At 48.3% G+C, this 24,305-nt stretch overlaps 1 protein-coding gene across 1 annotated transcript; it reads right to left on the minus strand.

The window, feature by feature from the left end:
* Positions 1-12,493: 12,493 nt before the first annotated feature.
* On the minus strand, positions 12,494-23,255 carry AMZ1 (archaelysin family metallopeptidase 1). The gene is made up of 6 exons (XM_006859875.1): positions 22,887-23,255; positions 21,977-22,144; positions 16,199-16,327; positions 15,809-15,975; positions 15,101-15,277; positions 12,494-13,015 (listed from the first exon to the last, which is right to left on the minus strand). The coding sequence occupies exons 1-6, from the start codon at positions 23,188-23,190 to the stop codon at positions 12,494-12,496; spliced, it is 1,467 nt and encodes a 488-aa protein (XP_006859937.1). The 5' UTR covers positions 23,191-23,255.
* Positions 23,256-24,305: the final 1,050 nt, after the last annotated feature.

Here is a 24,305-nt window from a genome sequence, read left to right on the forward strand (position 1 = left end):
GAGACCCTACAGCTGCCGGCTGCCGAGTCATGGGGACCAGGAAAACTACTGAGCATCTGTGACCCCTCACCCAGTCTCTCTTCACAGGAACACGGCTCCTTCCGGATCACAAGGCCTTGTGGGTGTCCGGGGGGTACATGCCCATGCTCCCTCTTCAGTAGCAAAAAGCTCCAACACCCAGTGGCCTTGGAGATGGCGTCTCTAACTCCAAGTCTTCCATGAGGCAAACTAAGTCCAACGTGAGTCTGCAGGGGACCCATCAGCACCCCCAAGCTCAGAGTGCACGAGCCAGCCCCTGGCCCAGCCTTAGGGTCTGACCCACCCGTCCTGTGAACGGGTCACCTTTTTAAAACTCTGGTGCCAATTTCCCGAGAGATGTTTGTCAAGCCAAGCAGCCTCCCGAGTCTTAGCAGCAAAACTCGGCTGACGGGGACTTGCGGGTTCCTTACCTTCCACAGGGGCCCGCCCAACAGCACAGCGTGTTTCTCCCTGTGTGCACACAGCACGCTGTCCCCTCCTCTCCACACGCCAATGGCACTACCAAACCAAGTGGCCTTGCAGATGGCTTTCCTGCCGCGCATACAAGTCGCCGGCTGCAGCTTCATTGGCTGCATGTAGATCTCCACACTGTTCCTGGAAGCCCACGGCCTCTGGAGAAATCCCAGTCCCTCCAGACTGCAGCCGGCTCCTGTGTACAGCTCTCCAGCAAAGCCACCTCTCCTCCCGGGACCTGCCTTCCACTGCCAAACGAACACACACTACGTATCACACACTACACATCACACACACAGGACACCACACAAACATCTCACACACGCATGACAAGCAAACACAGGCACACATTCTCCACCAGTCAGAGCTGCCGAGGGGACCTGACAAAGCTCCACCCACTTGTACAGGTGCCTCACTCTGTCCGACCTGCACTGCATTCCAAATGCATCCCCGCTGGGCATCACTCTACTGAAGCCTGCCTGGGGTGCTTGGGGACTTTTCCTCGCATTTATTGAAAAAAGGGTTTTCCTGTATTTGACACCAGATTGTCACTGTGGCTTTCCACCTCCTCCCAGACCCACTGCCCAGACCACAGCTGGCCTCGGGTCCCGCCAGCCACCCCGTCCCACCTCACGTTAATCTAGTGGCCGATGCTGGCCCAGAAGGAAGACTGTCCTCGATTCTGAAGAGCCCTGGTGGCACAGTGGTTAAGCATTGTCCATAAGGTTGGCAGTTCCAGCAGAGCCACCCAGCAGGAAAAAGATGAGGCGGTCTGCTTCTGTAAAGATTTTCAGCCTCGGAAAACATACACGACAGTTCTCCTGTGTCCTACCTACAGGGTCACTTTGGGTCAGAGTCAGCTTGACTACAGTGGGTTTGGTTTGGGGATTCTGTGTCACCCAGGGTACCTTGGGATAGCACAGGATCCTCGATCTCTCGGGACACGCGTCAGCGTGCACTGGGCATTTGACTCTTTCTGACTAGAGGGGGACAAGTTGCTGTCTTAGTAAGGTTCACTGGGGCTCTTTGAGAAGGGGCGGTGTGGCCGGGACTGCTGGCCCTGACCATGTTTTCAGGACCCCTCAGGCTGGGTCTCAGATCCCAGTGAGGTGGGTGCTATCGCTCGATTCATTCTCATGTTCAGGAGGTCAGGGTGCAGAACTCCTGGGTCCACCTGGAGGTCAGGAGCGTGGAGCAGCTTCATCAGCAAACACCTGTCCTGTGCACAGTCAGACGCAGTTGGCAGCGGCGGTAAAACCAGAAGCAAGCACAGTTGGAGAGATCCGGTCTTGGGTTTAACGGGGTCATCCAAGACACAGAAGAGAAGACGGGTGGCCCAAAGGCTGGGGTCCTCAGACCAGCCTCTGACCCTGGATTCCCTGACTGAGCCGCTTAGCTCCACTGAACCCGGACTGCCTCCCCCTGTGAGAGCAGAGGTGGGGAGTGTGACCCTGAGGTTTATTGTTGTAGGAATCAGAATTCTACCCAGGCTAACCTACAATCACTTACAACTTTTCTGCCCAGAGACCAAGGCATTTTGGTCTCCAAAGCCTTAGGCATTTGTATTATTATTATTATTTTTAATTTCACTGTTATTCTCAATTATTGTCTCTTTTTTTTTTTTTTTTATTGAGATGTTGGAGAAGCAGGAGGCTTGTACCTCGTCTACTATTGCAAAGTAAAATTTTTTAAAAATGTAACAATAAACTTCCTCAAAAATAAGATGTTTTCCTCATTAGTCTGTTCACACACAGTACAGTTTTTAAAACTGAAGTGTAGTTTTAGAAGTTTTCTCATGTATAGAGTTCTCTAGAATTCTTATTCTTGAAATCTTTTTTTATTTTATTTTTTTTACTTGTTTGATTAAAGAAAACAAGCTTATAATAAGTCAGCTTATTATAACTCCAAGATCGAAACATTACCTTGAAACACAAAACTTAATGGGACTGGCTGATGAGCGTGGGGTCCTGGGGACAGACATGACAGATTTAGTGAATGAGATGCAGACCCAGTATATGGGTCTGGGCCTGGTGGCTGAGGACTGAAACAAATTCCTTGATTGGCTATTCATTAATTGCATCCAGCATTCAAAATCAACACCAGCTTAACTTTCTAGTCCCCAAAATTCCAAGCAAATGACTCGAGTCCTCTCCTGTTTCTTGGTGACAGTTTTTATGTCCAAGTGGGTTAAGCGTGCCACTGCTGCTAACTGAAAGTTCAGTGGTTCAAACCCAGCAGCCGCACCCTTGGATGAACAATGAGTTAATCTCCTTCCGTAAAGATTTACAGCCTCAGAACCCCTATAGGGTAGTTCGAGTCTGTCCTGTAGGGTCACTGAGTCAGAATTGATTCAATGGCATTGGGTTACACAAAGTGCTCGGATGCTTCTAGAGCACAGCTCCCAGCAGTGTTAACAGGCGAGGCTATAGAACCCTACAAGGCACTGAGGGGAAGGGCCTGGTGGCTGACACAAGATGTGATCCAGGGACCTGGGAGTTCTGGATGGCAGTCCCTGGGGGCTCAGATTCCAGCTGTCCAGATTGATCTAATGCCAACACTTCTGCACAATTGCTTATCTCCAACAAGTGGGTTTCTAGAGAGTGACGAGTTTCTGTTTATATCCGTGGGCGGGGGCATAGGTACAAGTGTCAGCCCCTTCTCCAGAAATGTCCAACAAGATCACGCCGCATCCATAGTTCTCCACAGGGATGAGGCCCCCAGCTCCATTTCCCTCAGTAAATGCCACAGTGACAAGCCACCCGCAGGGCTTCCTAAAAAGCCCCCTACCTAAGCCACACTGGACCAACCAAACAGGAACACAGAGACAAAGAAGCAGAGTTATCTGAAGGTTTTTAATTTCCCAGGTGAGTTTAATGTTTGGCTACAGTCAAGAGCCACATCCAAGCCCTCTCCCAGACTCAGAGCAGCCCCCAGGCCTTCCCGTACTGTGGTGGTAGCAGCAGGGTTGTCTCTGGCCTAAGCCTCAGCATGCCCATGCCTCTGTGGTCTGAGGTACCATTTTCTTACAGGGTATATCTGATGTCCTCAGCCATCTCCTTCCTTCAAAGTGAGGGCGCAGGCAGCTTTGCGCTGAGGGAAAAGACACTCTTGAGTTTATTCATTCAAACAAGCTAATATTTCCCTTGTCCCTACTGAGCCCCAAAGCAAACATTGTCTGAGGGAAGGGTACAGATGAAACACATACTCCAAGGGGACTTGGCCCACTAACAGCTCGTGACATTTTCCTTTAATACATTGTAAATACACATATAACTGCATTGGAGTCTTGGTGTGGCACTGTAGGATAAGCACTGAATCGCAAGGTCAAGTTGAACTGCAAGGTCAGTGGTTCAAACCCACTAACCCGCTCCTTGGAAAACCCTATACAGGGTCACTATGAGGCAGAACCGACTCTCCGTCACTTAATAACAGCATAAGTGCATTTACCAGTTAAACGCTTTTCATTTTCAATTTCATGACATCAGTTACAATCATCAAGTTGCACAACCACACCAATATCTGTTGCCAAATGTCTACCCCATAGTCTTTGTTTTGAACAATTCATTGTGGTTTGGGTAAAAGCTTACAGAGTACGTTGTACTTGAACAATTCATGTGTGTTTTTTTTTTCGTAACATTGGTCCATTGCAGCCCCCTTAATGTAGCAGCACTCTTCCCACTTCCTCCGTGTTTCCGTTTCCAGTCATCCTTTTTTATCTCTTCCCGCCTTCTGAGTTTGTCTCCCTTATTGGTCTCACATGGGACCCACAAGAACGCAAAGGAAGGGAGACGTGCGCACTCTGGACCTCCCTCGTGAAAGCCCCCACGCTTGTGCTGCCCCCTCAGGTGAGCAAGCAGCATGCACAGGAAACCATTCACCCAAGAAACTGAAACCCCCATTCCAGAACCAAACCAGGCTTGCCACCTCTCACTAGGTGAGCGGGACACCCTTCCCAGACTCACCTGAAGACAGCAGCCAGGGACCCTGTGAGCCCACAGACTATCCACAGAGCTTTCCCCCAGTACTTCTTTGTTTTGAGTTTACCCTTTAGGCTTTAACAGATCTTATAATAGAGAACATCATGGGGACTCCAAGAGCTAGCAGCTGGGTTTCTGGTTTAATCGAGTGCCTGGCTCTAGAATCCTAAATAGTCACTTCCAAAATGTTCTCTTTCTTAACTCCATTCTAATCCGGCACAAGTTCAGTGTTTTGTTTGTTTTTTTAACATTTTATTATTAATTGGGTGGAGTCGACAGAGCTGATCAGTTTTCCATTCAGTAACTCAGACACATCGAGTTTCATGCCATTGATGAGAATCCCCACAATGTAACATCACTTCATCCCACTTCCTCCCTGTGGGCTCCTGTTCTCACCCTTGTTTCCTACACTTCCTGAACTTCGATGCTGGGCATGTACAACCTCTTGGATTGCAAATGGTCGATTATTTTAAGGAGTCTGTACCTCCCTGTCTATTGTTTGGCTGAAACTTGAACCACTGGGGTGGGACTAAGGGCCATAATCTCAGGGGTCCCACCAGTCTGTCTGACCAATAAGCCTGGTCTTTTTTATGATTTTGAGTTGTGTTCCATGTTCTTCTCCCTCTCTATCCAGGACTTTCTAATAGAGTCTCTCAAAGCGGTTAGCAGTGGTAGCTGGGCACCTCGGTCATGTGAAGAGAACATAGAAAGGTGACCTGTGCCTACCAATTGCAAGAAGATGTCACCAGAGAGAAGTTTCTGAATGGGACTGTTATGGGGTGTGGAGGGCCAGCGGGGGAGGGGGCCACATGAGGACAGAGGGTCGGTGGAGTCCAGGTAACGCAGACCTGGCCCAGCTTCACGACAACACAAATATGTTTGTTTGTTTTTAAACCTGGACAGTAGGCATTTGTAAGTTATAAGTCTGTTGTAAGCACTCTGCTGCTAACTTTATAAAGGTCGGCATTTCAAATGCACCAAGCAGCTCTGCAGGAGAAAATGTGGCGGTCGGCTTGGGTAAGGATTTCTGGCCTTGGAAACCCTATGTAGGCAGTTCTACTCTGTTTTGTAGGGTCGCTGAGTCGGAATTGACTCATTGGCAGTGAGTTTTGGTTTGGTTAAGCACTCAGCTGCTAGCTGAAGGACTATTGTTAAACACTGTGACTCCTCGCAGTTCTAGAGGACAGTAACACCACCCTGTAAGATTTCCTGGGCTGAAATCTACGGGAGCACATCACCAGGTCTTTCTCCCTTGAGCAGCTGGTTTGGTTGAAACTATAGTAAGCAGCAGAGTGCTTAACCATTGTGCCACCGGGGCTCTGTCCCATAAGGATGAGACTGCTGACTGAAAGGTTGGTGGTTCAAACCCACCTGGTGGCTCCTCAGGAGAAAACACCTGGTGATCTGCTCCCGTAAGATGACAGCCTAGGAAACCCTCGGGCGGCTCTACACTGTCACACAGAATCAACAACCTCAGTGCTGACAGCCTGGTTGACTTGGTTTCCTGGCCATGGCATTGCCTCACTACAGGGCTGCATTTGCAACCCCAGGATGCACATAGGGCCTGGCCCCTCGCTGCTTGTCTGCCCGTTAGTCATGTACTGTCTGACCTCCTATCCTCAGTAGAGAAGTCAAGGGAAGGGGTTGGATTGAGTACACAGTGACCCCAGCCCACTTCTTGGAAACCTTTTTCTCCCTCTCCCCCACCCCCAACAAAAAGAACAAACCCCTGACATAAGGGTTTTTTTCATTTACCTCATTACCCCAGAAGCCAAGTTCAAAAGTGCATACCTCGGTTATTCTGCAATCTCATGAGTGAGGGCCATGCTGTGTAATGCTGAGTGAGGTGAGCTGCTAGCACTCTTCCTGCCGGGTATCTACAGTGATCTGTTACAGTTTTTCCAGAAGCACTGGGTTTTTGTAATCATTGTTGCTGTTGTTAGGTGCTGATGAGTCAGTTCCGACTCCCAGTGACCCTGTGGTTACAGGTAGAACTGTCCCTAGAGTGTTCTCGGCTGTATTCTCTGTGGGAGAAGATCACCAGGTCTTACTTTCATAGTTCAACTGGATGGGTTCAAATTACCAACCTTTAGGTTGAAGAGCTTGTTGTCATCGGTTCCGACTCCTAGCGACCCCTTGTGTTACAGAGTTGGACTGTCCCGTAGGGTTTTCTTGGCTGGAAACAGATCACTAGGTTTTTCTCCCAAGGAATTGCTGGGTGACATCAAACCACCGACCTTTTGATTAGCAGCTGGGTGCTTTAACCACCTTGCCACCAGGCCTGTTTTTCTTAAAGTCTGTACACTTGGTATTTGCTTGGGTTTAGCAATTAGCTCTTGTGTGTGGCTAGATACCTGCCTCATCAGCAGGACCAACGCCGGTTTGACTAAACACTATGGCTTCGCTGAGCCAAACAGCTTTGGATCCCGGGGGCCAGCGTGGATGGGCTGTCTACTCACAGCCATACATCTGCTGTCCTATGCCCAACTTTGCCGGCAGACCCTGAAGCCTCGCTCTTCCTCTCCAAAGGGTATAAATATTCCTCTTGGGGACTTGCCCTCTGTGCAAACAGTCAGCCGAGGCCCAGCAACTGGAGACTTTGTTTGGGTTGGCATCTTCACCCAATAGTGCTGGCCACCCACCCAGGCCATTCATCAAGTCTGGAGTCTGAAATGGTCAGCACACCCAAGAGGCTTCCTGGTGATCTTGTAAGATTATAATGAGGCAAAGGCAGCAGGCAGGGTCACAAGAATGGGTGCTACTTTGGAATCTGAGGATACTGGTTAGGATTGGTGTCACCCAGTTTGGTAACTCAAGGACTCACCCCCTACGGACCTCCTCTGGTACCAGACCATACAGAATCCTTAGTAATATTTATCATTAGTTTTAATCAGAATCACATGTGATCAATTGAGTTGATCATTACTTAACTGTAATATTTCTTAGACAATATGAATTCTAACCACAAAACTGTTTTGTAAAATCTTTCAACATTGAGTTACTAGTTACAAATGTCATTAGTTACAACATTATTAGTTGCAATGTTATTAATAAATGAGCATAAGCCTTTTTTTAATATATATTTCTTTCCTTTTCCTTCAATGACTACTTCACTCTCAAAAAAAGTTAACAATATATGTTCATAAATACCAATTACCACAATATTGGCCCTAAAACACCAGAAAATTTGACAAAATCAACAGCAATCAAAACACGAGCAGCAAAGACAACAATGCCTGCTTGTAGCACGTGCAAAGCCATGTGATCCAAAGCATTATTGTAATTGGATAATAATGACAGCTCAGAGGTGAACACACTAGAAGTTCAACAAGTAAATGAGCACATGCGCAGATGTAACCATGTGACTTGAACCATCACTGTAAGCAGGTGATAATAACAACTCAGACCTGAGCAGATTAGAACGTTCACGAAGTAAATGAGCACAGATGTTTGGCCTTATAGGTATCTTGATACATGTAAGTTGGGCTTACAAAAAATGCTTTTGTTGTAACTAAATACAGGGATCTTTTTATTAAAAAATAATAAATTTCTGTTGAAACACTGCACAAAAATTTTCAACAGTCATGTTGGGGTCACCCCCTCTGACTGTCACCCAGTGTGATCTGCACCCACACACACACTAGTGACAACACTGATACCAGCTTCCCAAATCATTTTGTCTCCTTCCTTCTCAGACATCCCCAGTTTCCATCTCATTCCTAAGAAAAACAGCATTAACACAGTGGAAGAACTCAGGATTAAACGGGAGCCTTCAGCAAGTGATGCACCCTTTCTATATATCTTGTTCCCCCAATCATAATACTTCTGTTGTTGGGTGAACCGAGTCAATTCTGACTCAGTGGCAGAGTAGAATTGCTCCCATAGAGTTTTCTTGGCTAGACAATGAATGAGGAAGACTGCAGAGAATGGATACCATTAGGTTATGGTGTTGGTGAAGTATACTGAAATTACCGTGGGCTGCCAGAAGGAACAAATCTGTCCTGGGAGAAGCACAGCCAGAATGCACCTTAGAAGCCAGCATGGTGAGACCAGGCAGTGTTTTGTTCTGTTGTGCATAGAGTCACAGTAAGAACCAACTTGACAGTACTTAACAATCTTTATGACAGCAGATTAACTGGTCCTCCTGTGGAGCCCATGGGTTGTTCCAGCCACCAACGTTTTGGTTAGCAAGCTGGTGCTTAATTCAGCATTGTGACATCAGAGTTCCTTTAGTTGTAATGTGGTGGTGGTGTGCGTAGTGTGCGTAGTGTGCGTAGCGTGCGTAGTGTGCTGTGGAGTCGGTTCCAACTCATAGCAACCCTGTATAGGGTTTCCGAGGCTGTAAATCTTTATGGGAGCAGAAAGCCTCATCTTTCTTCTGCAGAACAGCTAGTAGTTTCTAAATGCTGACCTTGAGGTTAGCAGCCCAACTCATAACCAGTATGCTACCAGAGCTCCTTTAGTTGTAATGTGGTGGTGGTGGTTATGTGCCGTGGAGTCGGAACCGACTCATAGCAACCCTGTTCAGGGTTTCCGAGGCTGTAAATCTTTACAGAACCAGAAAGCTTCATCTTTCTTCTGCAGAACGGCTGGTAGTTTCGAACTGCTGACCTTGAGGTTAGCAGCCCGACTCCTAACCACTACACTACGAGCTCCTTTAGTTGTAATGTAGAGATTACAATATCTGCCGTGCACAGTTGCTTTGAGGATAGTTGTTGTTGTTGTTAAGTGCCATGTAGTCAGAACCAACTCATAGCGACCCTGCACAGGGTTTCCGAGGCTGTAAATCTTTACGGGAGCAGAAAGCCTCATCTTTCTCCCGCGGAACAGCTGGTAGTTTTGAACTGCTGTCCCTGAGGTTTGCAGCCTGATTCGTAACCACTATGCTACCAGAGCTCCTTTTGAGGATAGAGGAGTCTGTAAAAAAAAAACAAAAAAAACCGCCCTGGTATTTAGAAGGGACTGGCCAGAAGATGGGATATATTTACAAGGAAAGAGTCGCTCTGCCAGCTCCAGGAAATTTGGGACTTGCCTGTAGATTTAGAGAGCAGCATCCCTCTTGGCTTGATACGGAGACTTCCTACCATAACAGATACCTGTATCTCTGGAATTCGGTACCAGCTGCTGTCAAATTGATCCCGACTCATAGCGACTCCTCATGTATGAGAGCAGAACTGTGCTCCACAGGGATTTCAAGGCTGTGACCTTTGGGAAGCGGATCTCCAGGCCTTTGTTCTGAGGTGCCTCTGGGTAGACTCAAAACCTCCACAGTTTTGCAGCTGAGTGCTTAACCACTTATACCACTTCTGGAATACTGTGTTGGTGGTGGTGGTAAATGTCATCAAGTGGATTTTGACTCATAGTAGCCCCACGTGACAGAGCAGAACTTCATTGATGTTGCCTACACATGGTCGCCAATCTCCCAAGGTGTGGTTAGCGGGTTTGAACCACCAACCTTTCACTTACCAGTCCAGTGCTTAGCCACTGTGCCACTAGGGCTCCTTAGAAGGTAACAGCATCCCTTTCAATTTGCTGGGATCTAAATTCGGGCTTCCAGCTCTAACATGAGCGGCTTGAAGCCATTGCCTGTTTATTTTCTTATTATGTGAAAAGTCTGTGTCCATTGTATTTCAGTTGGGACGACGTCATGGCTGTCCCAAGCTCTGGGAATGTGGGGTAGACAGGGGGCTTGGGGAGAGCCCACCTCCTCTCCTTCTCTGACTTAAACCTTGGGACTTTGAACAATTCTCTTGCTGGGCTTTGGGGTCAGAATGAGAGAGTGGAAAGTGAACAAATCTAATCAGAGAGCTGTCAGGAAAGAGGTGCTTCTCAGTCTGGGGTTCATCATTCTTCATCAGAATGTGTGTGTGCATATGTACCCACATATGTGTATGGGTGTATGAATGTACGTGTTTGAGTCCATGTGTGTGTGTACTGAGTGTGTACACATGAATGCACGTACGTGTGTGCATGTGCACGTGTGGGCATGGGTGTGTACATGTGAGTGCATGTAGGGTGAATGCCTACATGCGTGTATGTGTGTGAGTATACATGCCTTGTCACACACCAACACAACAGAGTGTTCGACTCAAGTCCCATGGTCTTCACCTACCACAAAGTGTGGGGTCTGCTGACAGGCTAGAAGACCTATTCTATGAGTCTGTTGACAGACACAGAGATGATGCTGCCTTATCAAAATAACCCTGGACCGTATGTCCATTCAGTTCTTCCTGGAAGTACTCTGCTTCATCACGTCTCAGATTGGCAAACTAATAGTCTTCATTACCCACCTCCAGCCCCCACCATTCCCTGCCTACACCACCCTCTCGATCCCCATCACAGGCAGAGAACCAGGAGCCAACACTTGAACAGACAAAGCGATCTTGGGTTGGTTCCTCCAAGTTTTCTTCTCAGAGCCTCCCTCCAAGCTACGACCTTAAAAAATGTTGCTCGGTCTGCAGCTGGTGCCAGCTGTGGAGCCTGGTTGTGTTTGGTGGATATATATCTCCATGGTGCAGGCACAGATGGATGGGCTGAGACCCGGGCAGTGACCGCATATGGCATACTCCCAGCCCAGCCTGAGTGGAACTCAAACAGCTGTTACCTCTGTTCATTCTTGGATAATTCCAATGACTCACCTTCCACAAAAGACAGGAGAAGGAAGTTGGAAGACAGGTAAAATTGTGCAGCACATGCAAAAGCCAACCCAAGCAGTGGACACTCACTAGGACCCATGGCATTTTTCAAAAATTACTACACGAGATAGTACCATTTCACATGTTCTTCCAGAACCTTCCTACACCCTCATTCAGAGGTGGAACCTATGCCTCATCCAACCTGAGTGCAGCTTTGGGACTTCTTCCTCCTTCACTGAGCACAACAGGTTGACAACACATAACTTATGAAACTAAGGTCCCCAGGCAATCCAACTCTTCATCTGTGAGTGCTTACCTTGGGAACTGCCAGGTTGTACGGGAGCATAAGCCATATAAAGGGGCTCACATGGAGAGATACTGAGACTTCCAGCCACCAGATGGACCAACGTGGCCACCCTGTGAGTGGAGCTATGTTGAAGGTACATCTCCCTACCCTCAAGGGAGTTCCAGTGATGGTTTGTGTCTGAAAGTGACTATGTTTTGGGTGGTTGGCTGGAACACTGGCCTGCTGGTACCTGTCACTTTACTGTGCTCTGATAATACCCTTCCTTGGTTCATTTCTACAAAACCTTGCTCTTTGTCATCTCCCCTCACTCCATCATGGTTACCACTTGGGTAACTGCAATGCTGCTCGCTCCAAGACTACGCAGAAGAGAACCATGGACCCAAGGTAACGAGCCACATCTTGGCGTCTCTAGATCCACCCACCTCCATTTGCTTTCCACGATCGCTGGGACTTGTGTCTCTCGATGGTGTTAGGACAATGTGAGGAAGTCCTGGTGGTGCACTGGAGTAAGCTTTGATCTGCTAACTGAAAGGTCGGCGGTTCAATCCTACCAGCCACTCTGTGGGAGAAAGATGTGGCAGTCTGCTTCCATAAAGATGACAGCCTTGTCCCCCCTGGGACTGTCCCCTCTGTCCTCTAGAGTCACTCTAGAGTTGAATTGACAGCAGTCGGGTTTGTGAGCTTTTTATGTAAGGAATCTCTAACTTTACATTTTATTTTTTATGGTTTTTCTTAAAGAGAGTCCCCCAGATTGTACAAACTACCTCTACAGGTATCAATTGTCCCTGTTCTTGCCTCTTTCCAGAAAAGAAGCCAAACTGTCTCCATGACCCCACCCTCATCATGCCACAGGAATTCCAATGGGCCTGCAGGTGGCTGGCGGGCTGAGCTCCGGGCACTGGGGTGGACCTTGCAGAGCTGGATGAAGACCATCTGAGGATGCAGCTCCACCAACTTCTTGCTAAAACGGGTCCCGAGTGTCAGGGGTTCTACAGGGCCCTTGTCACTGACCTGCGATTATCGGCCAGCATCGGGGGTCCTGGTCCCTCCTTGGACTCACCAGTCTAAGTTTCCTCCTGCCTCTAGTGACAAGGGGGGGACTCTGCCTTGGCAAACCTCCGTGAGCCCAGCTTCCTCCTCCAGGAGGACAGAGTGTCCCCCAGGGCCTTCCGCAGCCCTGCGCCATCCTGGGCACTAGGCAGGACCTGCCGAGTGGCCGGCAGCTGCCCGGTGAACAGCTCCCAGGGGGTCAGTGCATCCACAGCCTCGTCCAGTCGCGCCAGCTCCACCTCAGACACATCCCTCTCCAGAGTATGGATGCAGGCCGCTAGCCAGAGTCTCTGTTCCCGGAGAGTCCCCTCAGGCTCAGCAGGGCCCCTGGGCAATGGTGGCAGCTGGCCCTCCAGGTCCTCTGGAGGCTCCAGCTCAGGGTCTCCACCATCGGGAGTCAGAGGCTCTGACAGGCTGGTGAGTGCCTCTGAGTCGTTCTCACTGCCCAGCCCTGAGTCTGCGCTGAGGGGCAGGGTTTCCTCTGACCCTGAGTGCTCGGCCGCCTGCCAGCTGGGCCAGGTCCCTGCCACAGCCTGGGTCCAGGCATAGAGTCCCTGAAAGACAGGACACAAGCTGAGACATGGACTCCCAGTCTGCTGAGCTACCCAAGGTCCACCCCGTCACTGAAAGGGACCCCAGTGTCCTCAGCCACCAAGAGCCAACCATCAGGCAACTTGTGAGGACTGGAGTTTACAATGAGCTGAAGCTGGCCCCTAATGGCTCATAAGAGCTCATGGTGCCCAGACATGACCCTCAGGGGAGGTAGAGCCTCGCCATTAGGCAGAGTACTGTGGACGGTGCAAACAACAAACGTGCTCAGAATGGTGATCTACTGCCAAAAAGTCAGCCACTGAAAATCATATAGACACAGTTTACTCTGCCCCACGGCGAGGTGGCCAGGGGTGGTATCTGCTCAACAGTAATGGGTTTGGTTGTTAAATGCTGTCGAGTCGGTTCCTACCAATAGCAACCCTGTATAGGGTGTCCAAGGAGCAACTGGTGAGTTTGAACTGCCGACCTTGTGGTCAAACCGACCTTGCTTATCCTACAGTGCCAGGTACACCTCACCAATTCACGGCTTACATGTGTGTCTGGGTGCCTGTGTGTGTGTGAGTGTGTGTGTGTATGAAAGAGGGGGAATGAAAAGTAATAGTTGCCAAACTTCATGTTAGAATTAGTAGAGCAAGGCTCCAGGTAAAGGTCACGGAAGGAGAAATCTGCTTTGCAAACCAGAGTCAGCCTTCAGCTCACGTCACACAGCAACCAGAGAAAGATGATACCCCAACATCAACTGCTCACGAACCCTTACCACACGCTTGACCCTACACTTACAACAGTACTGCCAGAGGTTCGAAACTGGGCACGGTGGGCACTAGGGCTGTAGCCTTCTATCTGACTTGTTCAATTCTCTGACCAACTCTCAAGACTAAACTTTCTATGCAGTTTTTCTGTAAACTTCAAACTGCCCTGACAAATGCTGTTGCTATGTGTAGTCAAGTAGGTTCTGATTCATAGCGAGCACATGTGACAAGCAGAACAGTCCCATAGGGTTTCCTAGGCTGTCGTCTTTACAGAAGCGGCTCAGCAGGTCTCTCAGAGCCACTGGGTGGGTTCAAACCACCAGCCTTTTCGTTAGCAACTGAGCTCTTAGCTCCTGTGCCACCAGGTTCCTTGCTTTAAAAACATAGTCTACCCCCCAAAAAAGCTAAAGAGGATAGAGAGAAACTCTGTTAACTGATGGTATGTGCAGGGAATTATAATAAATGTAGTGAAACAAGGTATATGAATGTTTGAATGTGAAACCGATGATGTGCCCTGAAAACTTTCACTCAATCCACAATAAAAACCTTAAAAAAAAACATAGTCTATCTAAAAAATGTAAACCAAAGCAACTCGGTTGGATAGCCTTGTGCCTTTATTCCAGTGAAAACCCCTTAACAAGATCTATTCATCCAAAGATGGGTTTAAAGAAAACACACCATTTGCCTTTAAACTCTGACCTCAAGGTAAAGTTTCTGAGTTTGTAAACAACATGAACAAGTTTTTTCTTTCTGCACCATGGGTACCGGGGTGGGGGTGGAGGTGGGAGTGAAGCCAAGCAATTCCCTATGAGGACAGCAGAGGGCAACATAGCCACACTGCTCAGCCCCAGGACCCTGGCTCTGTTGTAGCAAAACCAGACTCCTGTAGGTCTAAGGTAAGTTTCCTGGCACAGGTATTCTTGTCTCTGTGAACGCTGTGTGGAAAGAGGAGAGCAAGCTGGAATGCTGAACAGCACTGCACTGTGAGACCCAGTATGAACACATACAAGCTCAGTGTCCATGACAACATCCAGCTCGTGGTACATAAATACAGGCCAAGTACTGCAAGGTCGGCAGTTCAAACTCACCATTGGCTCCTCAGAAACCCTATACAAAGTCGCTATGGGTCCGGATTGACTCAATGGCACTTCACAACAACAAGGGCACTAGGACTCACAAATTTACAAAGAATAAACATTTGTTTCCTCTGCTTCTCTTATCACAGTAGACATGATCTAGCCAGGGCTCAAGAGTGCTCCCCACCTGCCCCCATCCCTGCCACCAGAGCAAAGCGACTCACGTTGCACCCATAAAATCACCTTATACCTGTCCACTCACCTTGTACCTGTCGAGGATCCGGAAGCCCAGAAGGTGTTGCAGTTTCCGTAGGCATATGGGACACAGGTCGGGGGGCCGCTGCAGTGCCTCGTCCAGGCTGAGTGCACCCTGCATTATGCAGCCCAGCCAGCGGCAGCTCCCCAGGCCCAGGAGATGGCATAGCTCATGGCTCGTGATCTGGAAGAGACAACCTTGCAGTTTTGACCCTAATCCCTGGAACCCATCCTGGAGACACTTGAAGCCTGGGAGATGAACAGGCCAATCCAAGAAACGAGGAGGTGTGTGTCTGAGCGCCACCCCCAGCCCAGCACCTGGCTGCCCAGGTTGCCAAGGACAATGTCTGTTGCATGGCTAACCCCACTGGACACTCACTCTGGGTAGATAGGTGAGTTGTGTGGTTTGCTCTGGGAAACTGAACAGGCTTTGGGGTCAGACACTTGCAAGTTTGGACCCCAGCTCTGCCAATCAACTCTGCATAGCCTTGGGCATAGGACTTTGCAGCTCTGTGCCTCAGTTTCCCCAGTCATGGGATGTAGAATGCCTGACATACCAACTGTTTCCTCCATCTGATTCTTCATCCTTAACAACTTCCCTTAGCTCAGCAAAGCCCCAGTCCTTTCTCCATTTCTTGCCCCTTAACTTCTTCAATTATGGTCTGCAAAGCAGCTGCCTCTCTCTGCTCCTCCCACTGCCGCCAGCCATGCTCACCTTGCAGCTCTGGACCATCCCCAGGGAGCTGAAGCTCAGTGTGCGGTGCCTATCTGGTCCGGGAACTGCAGGATTATATACAGCTGCCTCAGGGACAGGGTCAGAGGTGCCAGGCTCCCCCTGCAGGAACTCCTCAGAGAATCGGGCAAAGCTGCAGACACCCACCTCTGGGGACAAGCAGAGGGAGGGAGCCAAGGTCAAAACCGCCCTTTTCCCTCCTCCCAGAGATGTCCCGCCCCCACCCACCCACACCCACCCTCCCGCCCGGGACAGCCATTGCCCACAAGGAGATGGAACTTGGGGCTCGCAGTTCAGAATGTTGTCCCTCACAAGTGCATGGTTCCCCTGGAGCAGAGGTGTAGCCGAGGGGGTAGGGCTGTGCCTTCTCACCGTGCCCAGGGAGAAAGTGGCTGAAGGAGAAACTCCAGCTCTCTCTGGGGTACAGATCGGACAGCGTGAGGCCCAGCACACAAAGTGCATCTTCCGGCTTGTGGCTCTTCAGGAAGGAGAGGATGCCATCTGGGGACACAGATTGGGGGAAGACTGGGGAGGGGGAGCTTCCAGCCCCAGCCTTCCCACTGCCACCACCACCGCTAACTCCGTCTGACTGTCTCGCTTTCCACACTCCAGGTAAACTCATCCTGTAACACCCCTCTTTCTCTGCCAGACCAGCCCCTTACACATGTCTGAGCAGTGACGTTCTGCAGGAGATGGACAAGCCTCAGCAACACCAGGTGGAGCATGTGCCTGGGCTTCCAGCAGGATTCGAGCTCGTAGTTTTCTCAGTTGTACATGGAAGCATGCTAGTAACTCCTGCCTCAGAGGGTGGTGGTGAAGATACAGTGAGACAAAGACCACAACACTCTCAACACCATGCCTGCCTACAGGGAGGCACTCCATTGATGACTACATCCAGCAAACACCTGTGGGGCATCCTCAACATGCCCAACAAACACTTACATAGCATTTTCAGCAAACACTGGTGGAGTCCCTTTAGCATGCCAACAAACACTTGTGTAGCACTTTCAGCATATACACAGAAAACACTTGAGAGCAACTTCCACACACCAGCACACGCTAGTTGAGTACCTTCAGCTTGCCCGACAAACACCTGTAGAGCATCATCCATGTATCTTAGTAAGTAATACTTACTAAGCACCTTCAACATGCCAACAAATGATTATTAAGCATATGTCCAGCATATCATGAGTCCTGGTGGTGTCCTGAGAAAAAGCACTTGATGGCTAACCATGAAGCTGGTAGTTCAAACTCATCAGCTGCTCCTTAGAAGTCTTATACAGAGTTACTATGAATTGAAACTGACTCAATGACACTCGACAACAGCAACATATGTCCAAGAAACACTTATTGGTACCTTGAGCATGCTAACATTTATGAAGCACCTTTTGCACACCAGAAAGCTAGTTGAGTACCTTCAGTATGCGCAACACTTATCAAGTGCCTTCCACATGCCAGGCACTCTTCTAGGAACTATGTTGTAGCAGTGAACAAGGCAGACACACCACAGCCCTCAGGAATTAGCATTTTTAGCTGGGAGAGAGAGAAGATAGAAGTGAAAAGTGCAGGATGCTACATAGTAATGAATATGGTGGAGAAGGACAAGGCAGGGAGGAGGGAGCTGCAGGTGAAAAGGGTCTGGGTTGTCCTTTTAAATAAAGTGATAATGACATCTGAGCAAAGATCTGCCAGGTTGGAGAAACACACTATCTGAGAACCACATCACATGTCTGCTTAGGGAAGAATCTCCCACACCAGCTGAGAACCACGCCACACCTCTGTGTGGGGGAGACTGTCCCACACCATTCGAGAAACACAACACACCTCTCCTTGGGGAAGACTCTCCCAACAAAGAAGTCCTAAGGCTGGGTGCCTGGTCCATTAGAGGGGAATTGCAGGGGTCAGAATGTCATAAGGGTGAGCAAGGGGCAGAGGAGATGGACATGAGCTTGAAGGATGCCAAGAGGGGCCTCTTCTGAGCAAATGTCCTACACCAAAGTGAGTTAATCAATTTCAATGCTCCAGAGAATCAACCAGAGTGCATGGTGGGGTCAGATGGAGACCACTGCAACAAGCCAGGCAAGAAATGTGGTAGCAGGGCCCAGGTGTTGCTGTTGTTGGGTACCATTGAGCTAGTTCTGACTTATAGAAAAACACTGCCCAGTCCTACACCATCCTCACAACAATTTCCATGCTTGAGCCCAATGTTGCAGCCACTGTTTCAGTTTATCTTGTGGAGGGCTCCCTCTTTTTCATTGACCCTCCACTTTACCAAGCATGATGTTCTTCTCCAGGGATTGGTCCTTCCTAATGACATGTCCAAAGTATGTGAAAGAAATCTTGCCATCCATGCTGCAAAGGAACTGTATTTCTTTCTAGATAGATTTGCTTATTCTTCTGTGGTAGTCTATGGTGTATTCAATATTCACCAATCCTATAGTTCAAATGCATCGATTCATCTTCCATCTTCCTTATTCATTGCCTGGCTTTTGCATGCATATGAGGTGGCTGAAAATGCCCTGGCTTGAGTCAGGTACACCTAAGTCCTCAAAGTGACATCTTTGCTTCTTAGCATTTTAAACAGGTCTTTTGCATCAGATTTGTCCAATGCAAATTTGATTTTGTTTGGCTTCTTGACTGCTGTTTGATTATGGATCCAAGTAAAATGAAAACCTGATCAACATCAATTTCTCTCTTTATCCTGATGTTTCTTATTGGTCTAGTTTTGACGATTTTTGCTTTCTTTATGTTGAGGTGTAATCCAGACTGAAGTTTATAGTCTTTGATCTTCATCAGAAAGTGCTCCATGTCCTCTTTGCTCTCAGCAAACAAGGTTATGTCCGTTGCATGCTGTAGGTTGTTAGTGAGACTTCCTCCAGTACTGATGCTCTGTTCTTTTTCATAAAGTCTAGCTTCTTGGATTACTTACTCAACATATAGATTAAATAAGTATGATGAAAGAATACCACCCTGATGCACTCCTTTCCTGATTTTAAACCATGCAGTTTTCCCTTGTTCTGTTTGTGTAAAATAGCTCTTGGGGTGACCCATCTTCAGGACTAAGAGGAATCTTGGGGATAGCAGACTAGCATAACAAAAGGAGCTCAGGGGAGAGGAAGAGGCTAGTTTGACCAGATAGAAATTTAGAAAGACGAATACATCCATTAAGGAAATTGGGGAAGTTCATGGGGAGGGGGGGGGAAACTAACTTTAAATGAGAATGCTCCCAGTAAGGACTGGTAGGAAACGTTGGGGGCAGATTATGCACTCCAAAGTATCCATTAAAAGGGGAACTGGAGGAGGGGCTTTTTCCGTGACAGGGAATAAAACTGTTTATGAGCTGGCCATGCCTTGCATCTGCCTGTGTCTACTGGTTTGGGCACCTGATTTTGCAAAATCGAGTAAAGAAAACCTCACTCTCACTTAAGTGAGTATGTTGTTGTTGTTGTTAAGTGCCGTCGAGTCGGTTCCGACCCATAGCGACCCTGTACAGGGTTTCCGAGGGTGTAAATCCTTACGGGAGTAGAAAGCCTCATCTTTCTCCCGCGGAGTGAGTATAGATTGGATTAATTGAGCATTTGTCGGTATCAACAATGTTTCTCACACATTGAACAACTGCCTCTTGGTCTGTACAGGTTCTGCATGCATTTCCTTGGGGCTATAACTGCCTGCGGTATACAAATGGATGTTCTGACAAAGCTCCCTCCCTCTCAATCCTGCTTTCTTCTCATCACCTGATTTCTGGTGACAGAAGTCTCAAGCATTTCCTTGAAGTAAATCTCTATTTACACACAGATACACAGGAAAGTAAGTCAAACAACGTATTGCTACAAACTGGTGAAAATCCTTATTAAAGAAAAATATCAAAATGTGAAGCTGTTGATACTCAACATACCTTCCTTCTAGGTCTATACACTTCTGAAGGTAGAGTTCCCATCTCCCTAGCCTTCCCCAAAGAAGTCTGTGCTTTTCCATTTACAACATTTACATTTATATTTTCCATTTACAGCACATCACAATGACAGCCTTAAGGGACTCAAATGAACTTCTTTGAGTTTGAAGAACAAAAAGGAACCTGAAGGGATGAGATCAGGGCTGGATGGTAGATGGGGTTAGGTTCCCCAAAGAAATTTACAAAGGAAAAGAATGAGCCGGTGTATTGTTGGGATGGAAAACAATTCCTCATGAAACTTTTCTGGCCTTAGTCTCACTTATGCAATTTTCCCTTTTCTTAAAACTTCTTCCTAATAATGCCTGCCCCTGTGATATCCCCAATTCCTTTGGGAAAAAAATCTACTCAGATGACCCCTATTGCCATTGTTGTTAATTGTCATTGTGTCGATTTCAACTCATAATGATCCTGCATAGGGTTTCTGAGGAGCAGCTGGTGAGTTTGAACCACCGACCTTGTGGTTCAAATTGACCTTTCCGTGTAACACATTATCCTGCAAGGCCACACCAATATTCCTATGGAAACCAAAAAAAAAAAAAAAAAAAAAAACAGTCACCATAACCTTCTGAGATGAGCTCTCTGCCTTGAATTTCATTGGTCCAGCAGATCCCCTTGAAAATTACCGTTTTGATTAAAAAATCTTTTTTTTAAGTCACCCTAACACACTTTGTTTTTTGAAGGCATCCTAACAGCCTTTGGTATGGGTTGCACCTCAATGTAAAGAAAATAAAACTCCTCACTAGCGGACCAATAAACAGCATCCATTTAAATGGAGAAAGGATTGAAGTTGTCAAAGACTTCATGTTGCTCGGCTCAATCATCAACACTCATGGAAGCAGCAACCAAGAAATCAAATGACACATTGCGTTAGGTAAATCTGCTGCACAAGACCTCTTTAAAGTGTTCAAGAGCAAAGATACCAGTTTGAGGACTAAGGTGAGCCTGACCCAAGCCATGGTATTTTCAATAACCTCATATGCATGTGAAAGTTGGACAGTGAATAAGGAAGACTGTAGAATTGAAGCATTTGAGTTATGGTGTTGGAGGAGAATATTGAAAGTACCAGGGACTGCCAGAAGAACAAACCAATCTGTGTTAGAAGGAGTACAGCCAGAATGCTCCTTGGAAGCCAGTATGGCCAGACTTTGTCTCTCACATTTTGAACATATTATCAGGATGGACCAGTCCCTGAAGGATATGTTTGGTAAAATGGAGGGTCAGAGAAAGAGAGAAAGACTTCCCAATGAGATGGATTGGCACAGTAGCCACAACAGTGGGCTCAAGCATATTAGCAATTGTGAGGTTGGCACAGGACCGGGCTGTGTTTGTTCTGTTGTCCACAGGGTCATTATGAATCAGTACCAGCTCAACGGCACCTAACAACAACAACAAACATGTTTTCAGGAGGGACCGGTTTCTGGAGAAGGACATTATCTTGGCAAAGTGGAGAGATAGTGAAGACGAGGAATACCCCCAACAAGATAGATTGGCACAGTGGCAGCAGCAATGGGCTCAAGCATAGCAGCAATTTTGAGGATGCAGGACAGGGCAGTGTTTCGTTCTGTTGTCCACAGGGTCACTATGGGTTGGAACCGACTCCATGGCACCTAAGAACAACAAACTTTTTTTTTTTTTTTAATGCAGGAGAAAGATGAGAAGATGAGGTTTTCTGTAAAGGTTTAAATCCTATAAAGATTTCCAGCCTTGGAAACCCTATACAGCGTAAGTAGGAGTTGGAATCAACTTGACAGCACTCAATAACAACAATGACGCTAAAATAAGTGTATTCCTGGGAGAACTTGTCTGCAGCCATGTTTAGACACGTTTTGCGTGGAGTAAACCCCTGCAGGTATGAAGTGGGACCCTAGTAGTTACACTGCTAATACCCTCTTACTTCTCACTGATTTTACTAGTTTAAAGGAGCTCTGGTAGCATAGTGCCAACCTTAAGGTCAGCAGTTTGAAACTACCAGCTGTTCCGCGGGAGAAAGATGCGGCTTTCTGCTACCCTAAAGATTTACAGTCACGGAAATCCTGTACAGGGTCTCTATGAGTTGGAACCCACTCCGCGGCACATAACCACAACCAACCACCAGGGAACACAAACGAAGACAAGCCTCCTGAATTCCTTCTTCCCCGCCTCTCTATGTGAGGCCGACCCGCCCTGCCTTCCCCTGACGCACTCCCGGGCTCACGCACCTGCGTGGAACTGCAGCCGATCCGAGTCCCGCCTGGGGCGTGAAGGGCAATGGATCGCCGAGGCTGTTACCGAAGGAAGGCACTTGACCCTCAGGCCCAGAAAAAAGGCCTCGGTGTAGCTCCGAACACTTTCCAGCAGGGGGCGTCCTACCGAGCCCTCACTCAGATCTGTGGACCGAGCAGAGCAGCACTCTTGGCCAGCTGCATCTTCCGCACCTACCCACCCACCCACAGAGCCCACCGCCTCCCCAAGACCTTCATTTTGGGGCTGGGAGAACAAGACCGACGTGGACCTGCCTACCCAAAAGGCAGACACCTACAAACATTTTCTTACAAGGGCAGAACAAAAAGAAAGAGCAGCCCATACCCAGATGAAGGGATAAATTAACTGCGGATCATCCCCAGCTTAGATGTATTTGAGTTTTGACAAATGGCACTTATAAAAATCCATTGGGTTTTTTGTAGTAATGGAAGCCTCATCCTTCCCCACCTAACTTGGTCATGCTGCTGTCTCCGCCCCTTGGTCCATGCTTGGGACCTCATGCTTATAGCTCCAGGTGCCCCTGGAAGCCTAGGCTATTGCAGCTCAGAGAGACCTGAGTTCAAATCCTGGCTTTTCCTCTTTCCACCAATTACAGCTCTGCGATGTGGCAGGTGGGACCACAGTTCCCAGCCTGTTTCCTCAGCTGTACAACAGGCTGGTCGCAGCCCCAATACCCCACCTAGGTTTCAGTACATGATGCCAGAAAGTGGGTGTGTGGAGGACTTAGTGTCATGCTAGGCCTTTCTACCACTGGTCCTGGGTCCCAGACACACTCAGGGCTACCTTCCCCCAAGTCCCCTCCAGCAGGGGGTGGGGCATGCTGACCCTGAGGGCATCCAGTGTTGCTGCCCCAGCCCCACCTGGTACCTATGGGTTGCAGGTAGATGTGCTTCCGGCCTGGGCTTTGCTTCCGACCCAGCAGGGACTGATAGAAATCCTGGAAGGCCTCGGGGGCCTCTGGGCGGCTCAGGAGCCAGTCGGAGGCTGTTCGGATCCGCAGAGAGTAGAAGAGTGTCCCCTGAGGGTTATAGGCCTCGGCTAGGAAGAGCCGCTCTGCCGGGGAGAAAGCTGTGGTGTACAGCTGCCTCAGGGCCACATCGGTGGACAGCAGCGCATCCTTCAGGGCACGAGGGCCAAAGCTGAATTCTTGAGCGGGCCTACACTGTAGCATGGCCACTCCCGGGAACCCATGTGCTGTCCATGAGCTGCCCTGGGCACAGCCACGGAGTCTTCCAGAACCTTCTCTGGGGTTGCTCTCCACAGCTAGAGACTGGGTGGTAGACCTGTGCAGCTGGACCTTGTCAGTAGCATCAAGGGGTAGTGTGGTCACCCGGAGGCCCATCGGCACCCTACAGCTGGGAAAGAGAAGGATACAGAAATACCAAGGTCAGCTTCCTCTCAGACCTCCCAGCCATCACTGCCTGGACCTGGAGTAGAGATGTAAGTTGTCAAGGATTTTATCTTTCAGGATCCACAATGAACACCCATGGAAACAGCAGTCAAGAACTCAAAGGATGTATTGCTATGGGCAAATCTGCCATAAGAGACCTCTTTAAAGTATTCAAAAGCAAAGATGTCACCTTGAGGTCTAAAGTACACCTGACCCAAACCCAGGTATCACATGCATGTGAAAGCTGGACAATAATAAGGAAGACCAGAGAAGAATTTGAATTGTTGGCTAAAAACAAACAAATCTGTCTTGGAAGAAGTATAGTCAGAATGACCATGTCATCAGGGAGGGCCAGTCCCTGGAGAAGGACATCATGCTTGGTAAAGTGGAGTCTTAGCAAAAGAGTGGAAGACCCCCAAGATGACACAGTGGCAGCAGCAATGGACACAAACCTCGCAATAATTGTGAGGATGGCCCAGAACTGAGCAGTGTTTCATTCTGTTGTGCATAAGGTTACTATGAGTCATAAAAGACCAGATGGTACACCTGCAGAAAGGAACCCTGGTGGCACAAAAGTTAAGCTCTTGGCTGATAGCCAAAAATTCAGCAGTAAGGAGCTCTGGTAGTATAGTGGTTACGAATCAGGCTGCGAACCTTAAGGTCAGCAGTTCAAAACTACCAGCTGTTCTGCGAATGAACGACGCTTTCTGCTCCTGTAAAGATTTACAGCCTCGGAAACCCTGTACACGGTCACTATAAGTCAGAACTGACTCCACGGCACATAACCACCACCACCACCACCACGAGCCCACTTAGCTGCTGCAGGATAGAAAGATATAGTAAATCTGCTGTTATAAAGATTGGTGTTAGGTGCTGTCGAGTTGGTTCTAACTCAT

The sequence above is a fragment of the Chrysochloris asiatica genome, unplaced genomic scaffold (assembly GCF_000296735.1).
Source record: "Chrysochloris asiatica unplaced genomic scaffold, ChrAsi1.0 scaffold00034, whole genome shotgun sequence".
Classification (NCBI taxonomy): domain Eukaryota; kingdom Metazoa; phylum Chordata; class Mammalia; order Afrosoricida; family Chrysochloridae; genus Chrysochloris; species Chrysochloris asiatica.

Excerpts from the sequence above, each read along its gene's own strand:
- AMZ1 (XM_006859875.1), bottom strand. The coding sequence starts at position 23,190 with ATGCTACAGTGTAGGCCCGCTCAAGAATTCAGCTTTGGCCCTCGTGCC. Across the intron at positions 15,278-15,808 it reads GGATGGTCCAGAGCTGCAAG|ATCACGAGCCATGAGCTATG; the intron begins GTGAGCATGGCT and ends TGTCTCTTCCAG. Across the intron at positions 13,016-15,100 it reads GGATCCTCGACAGGTACAAG|GGACTCTATGCCTGGACCCA; the intron begins GTGAGTGGACAG and ends CCTGTCTTTCAG.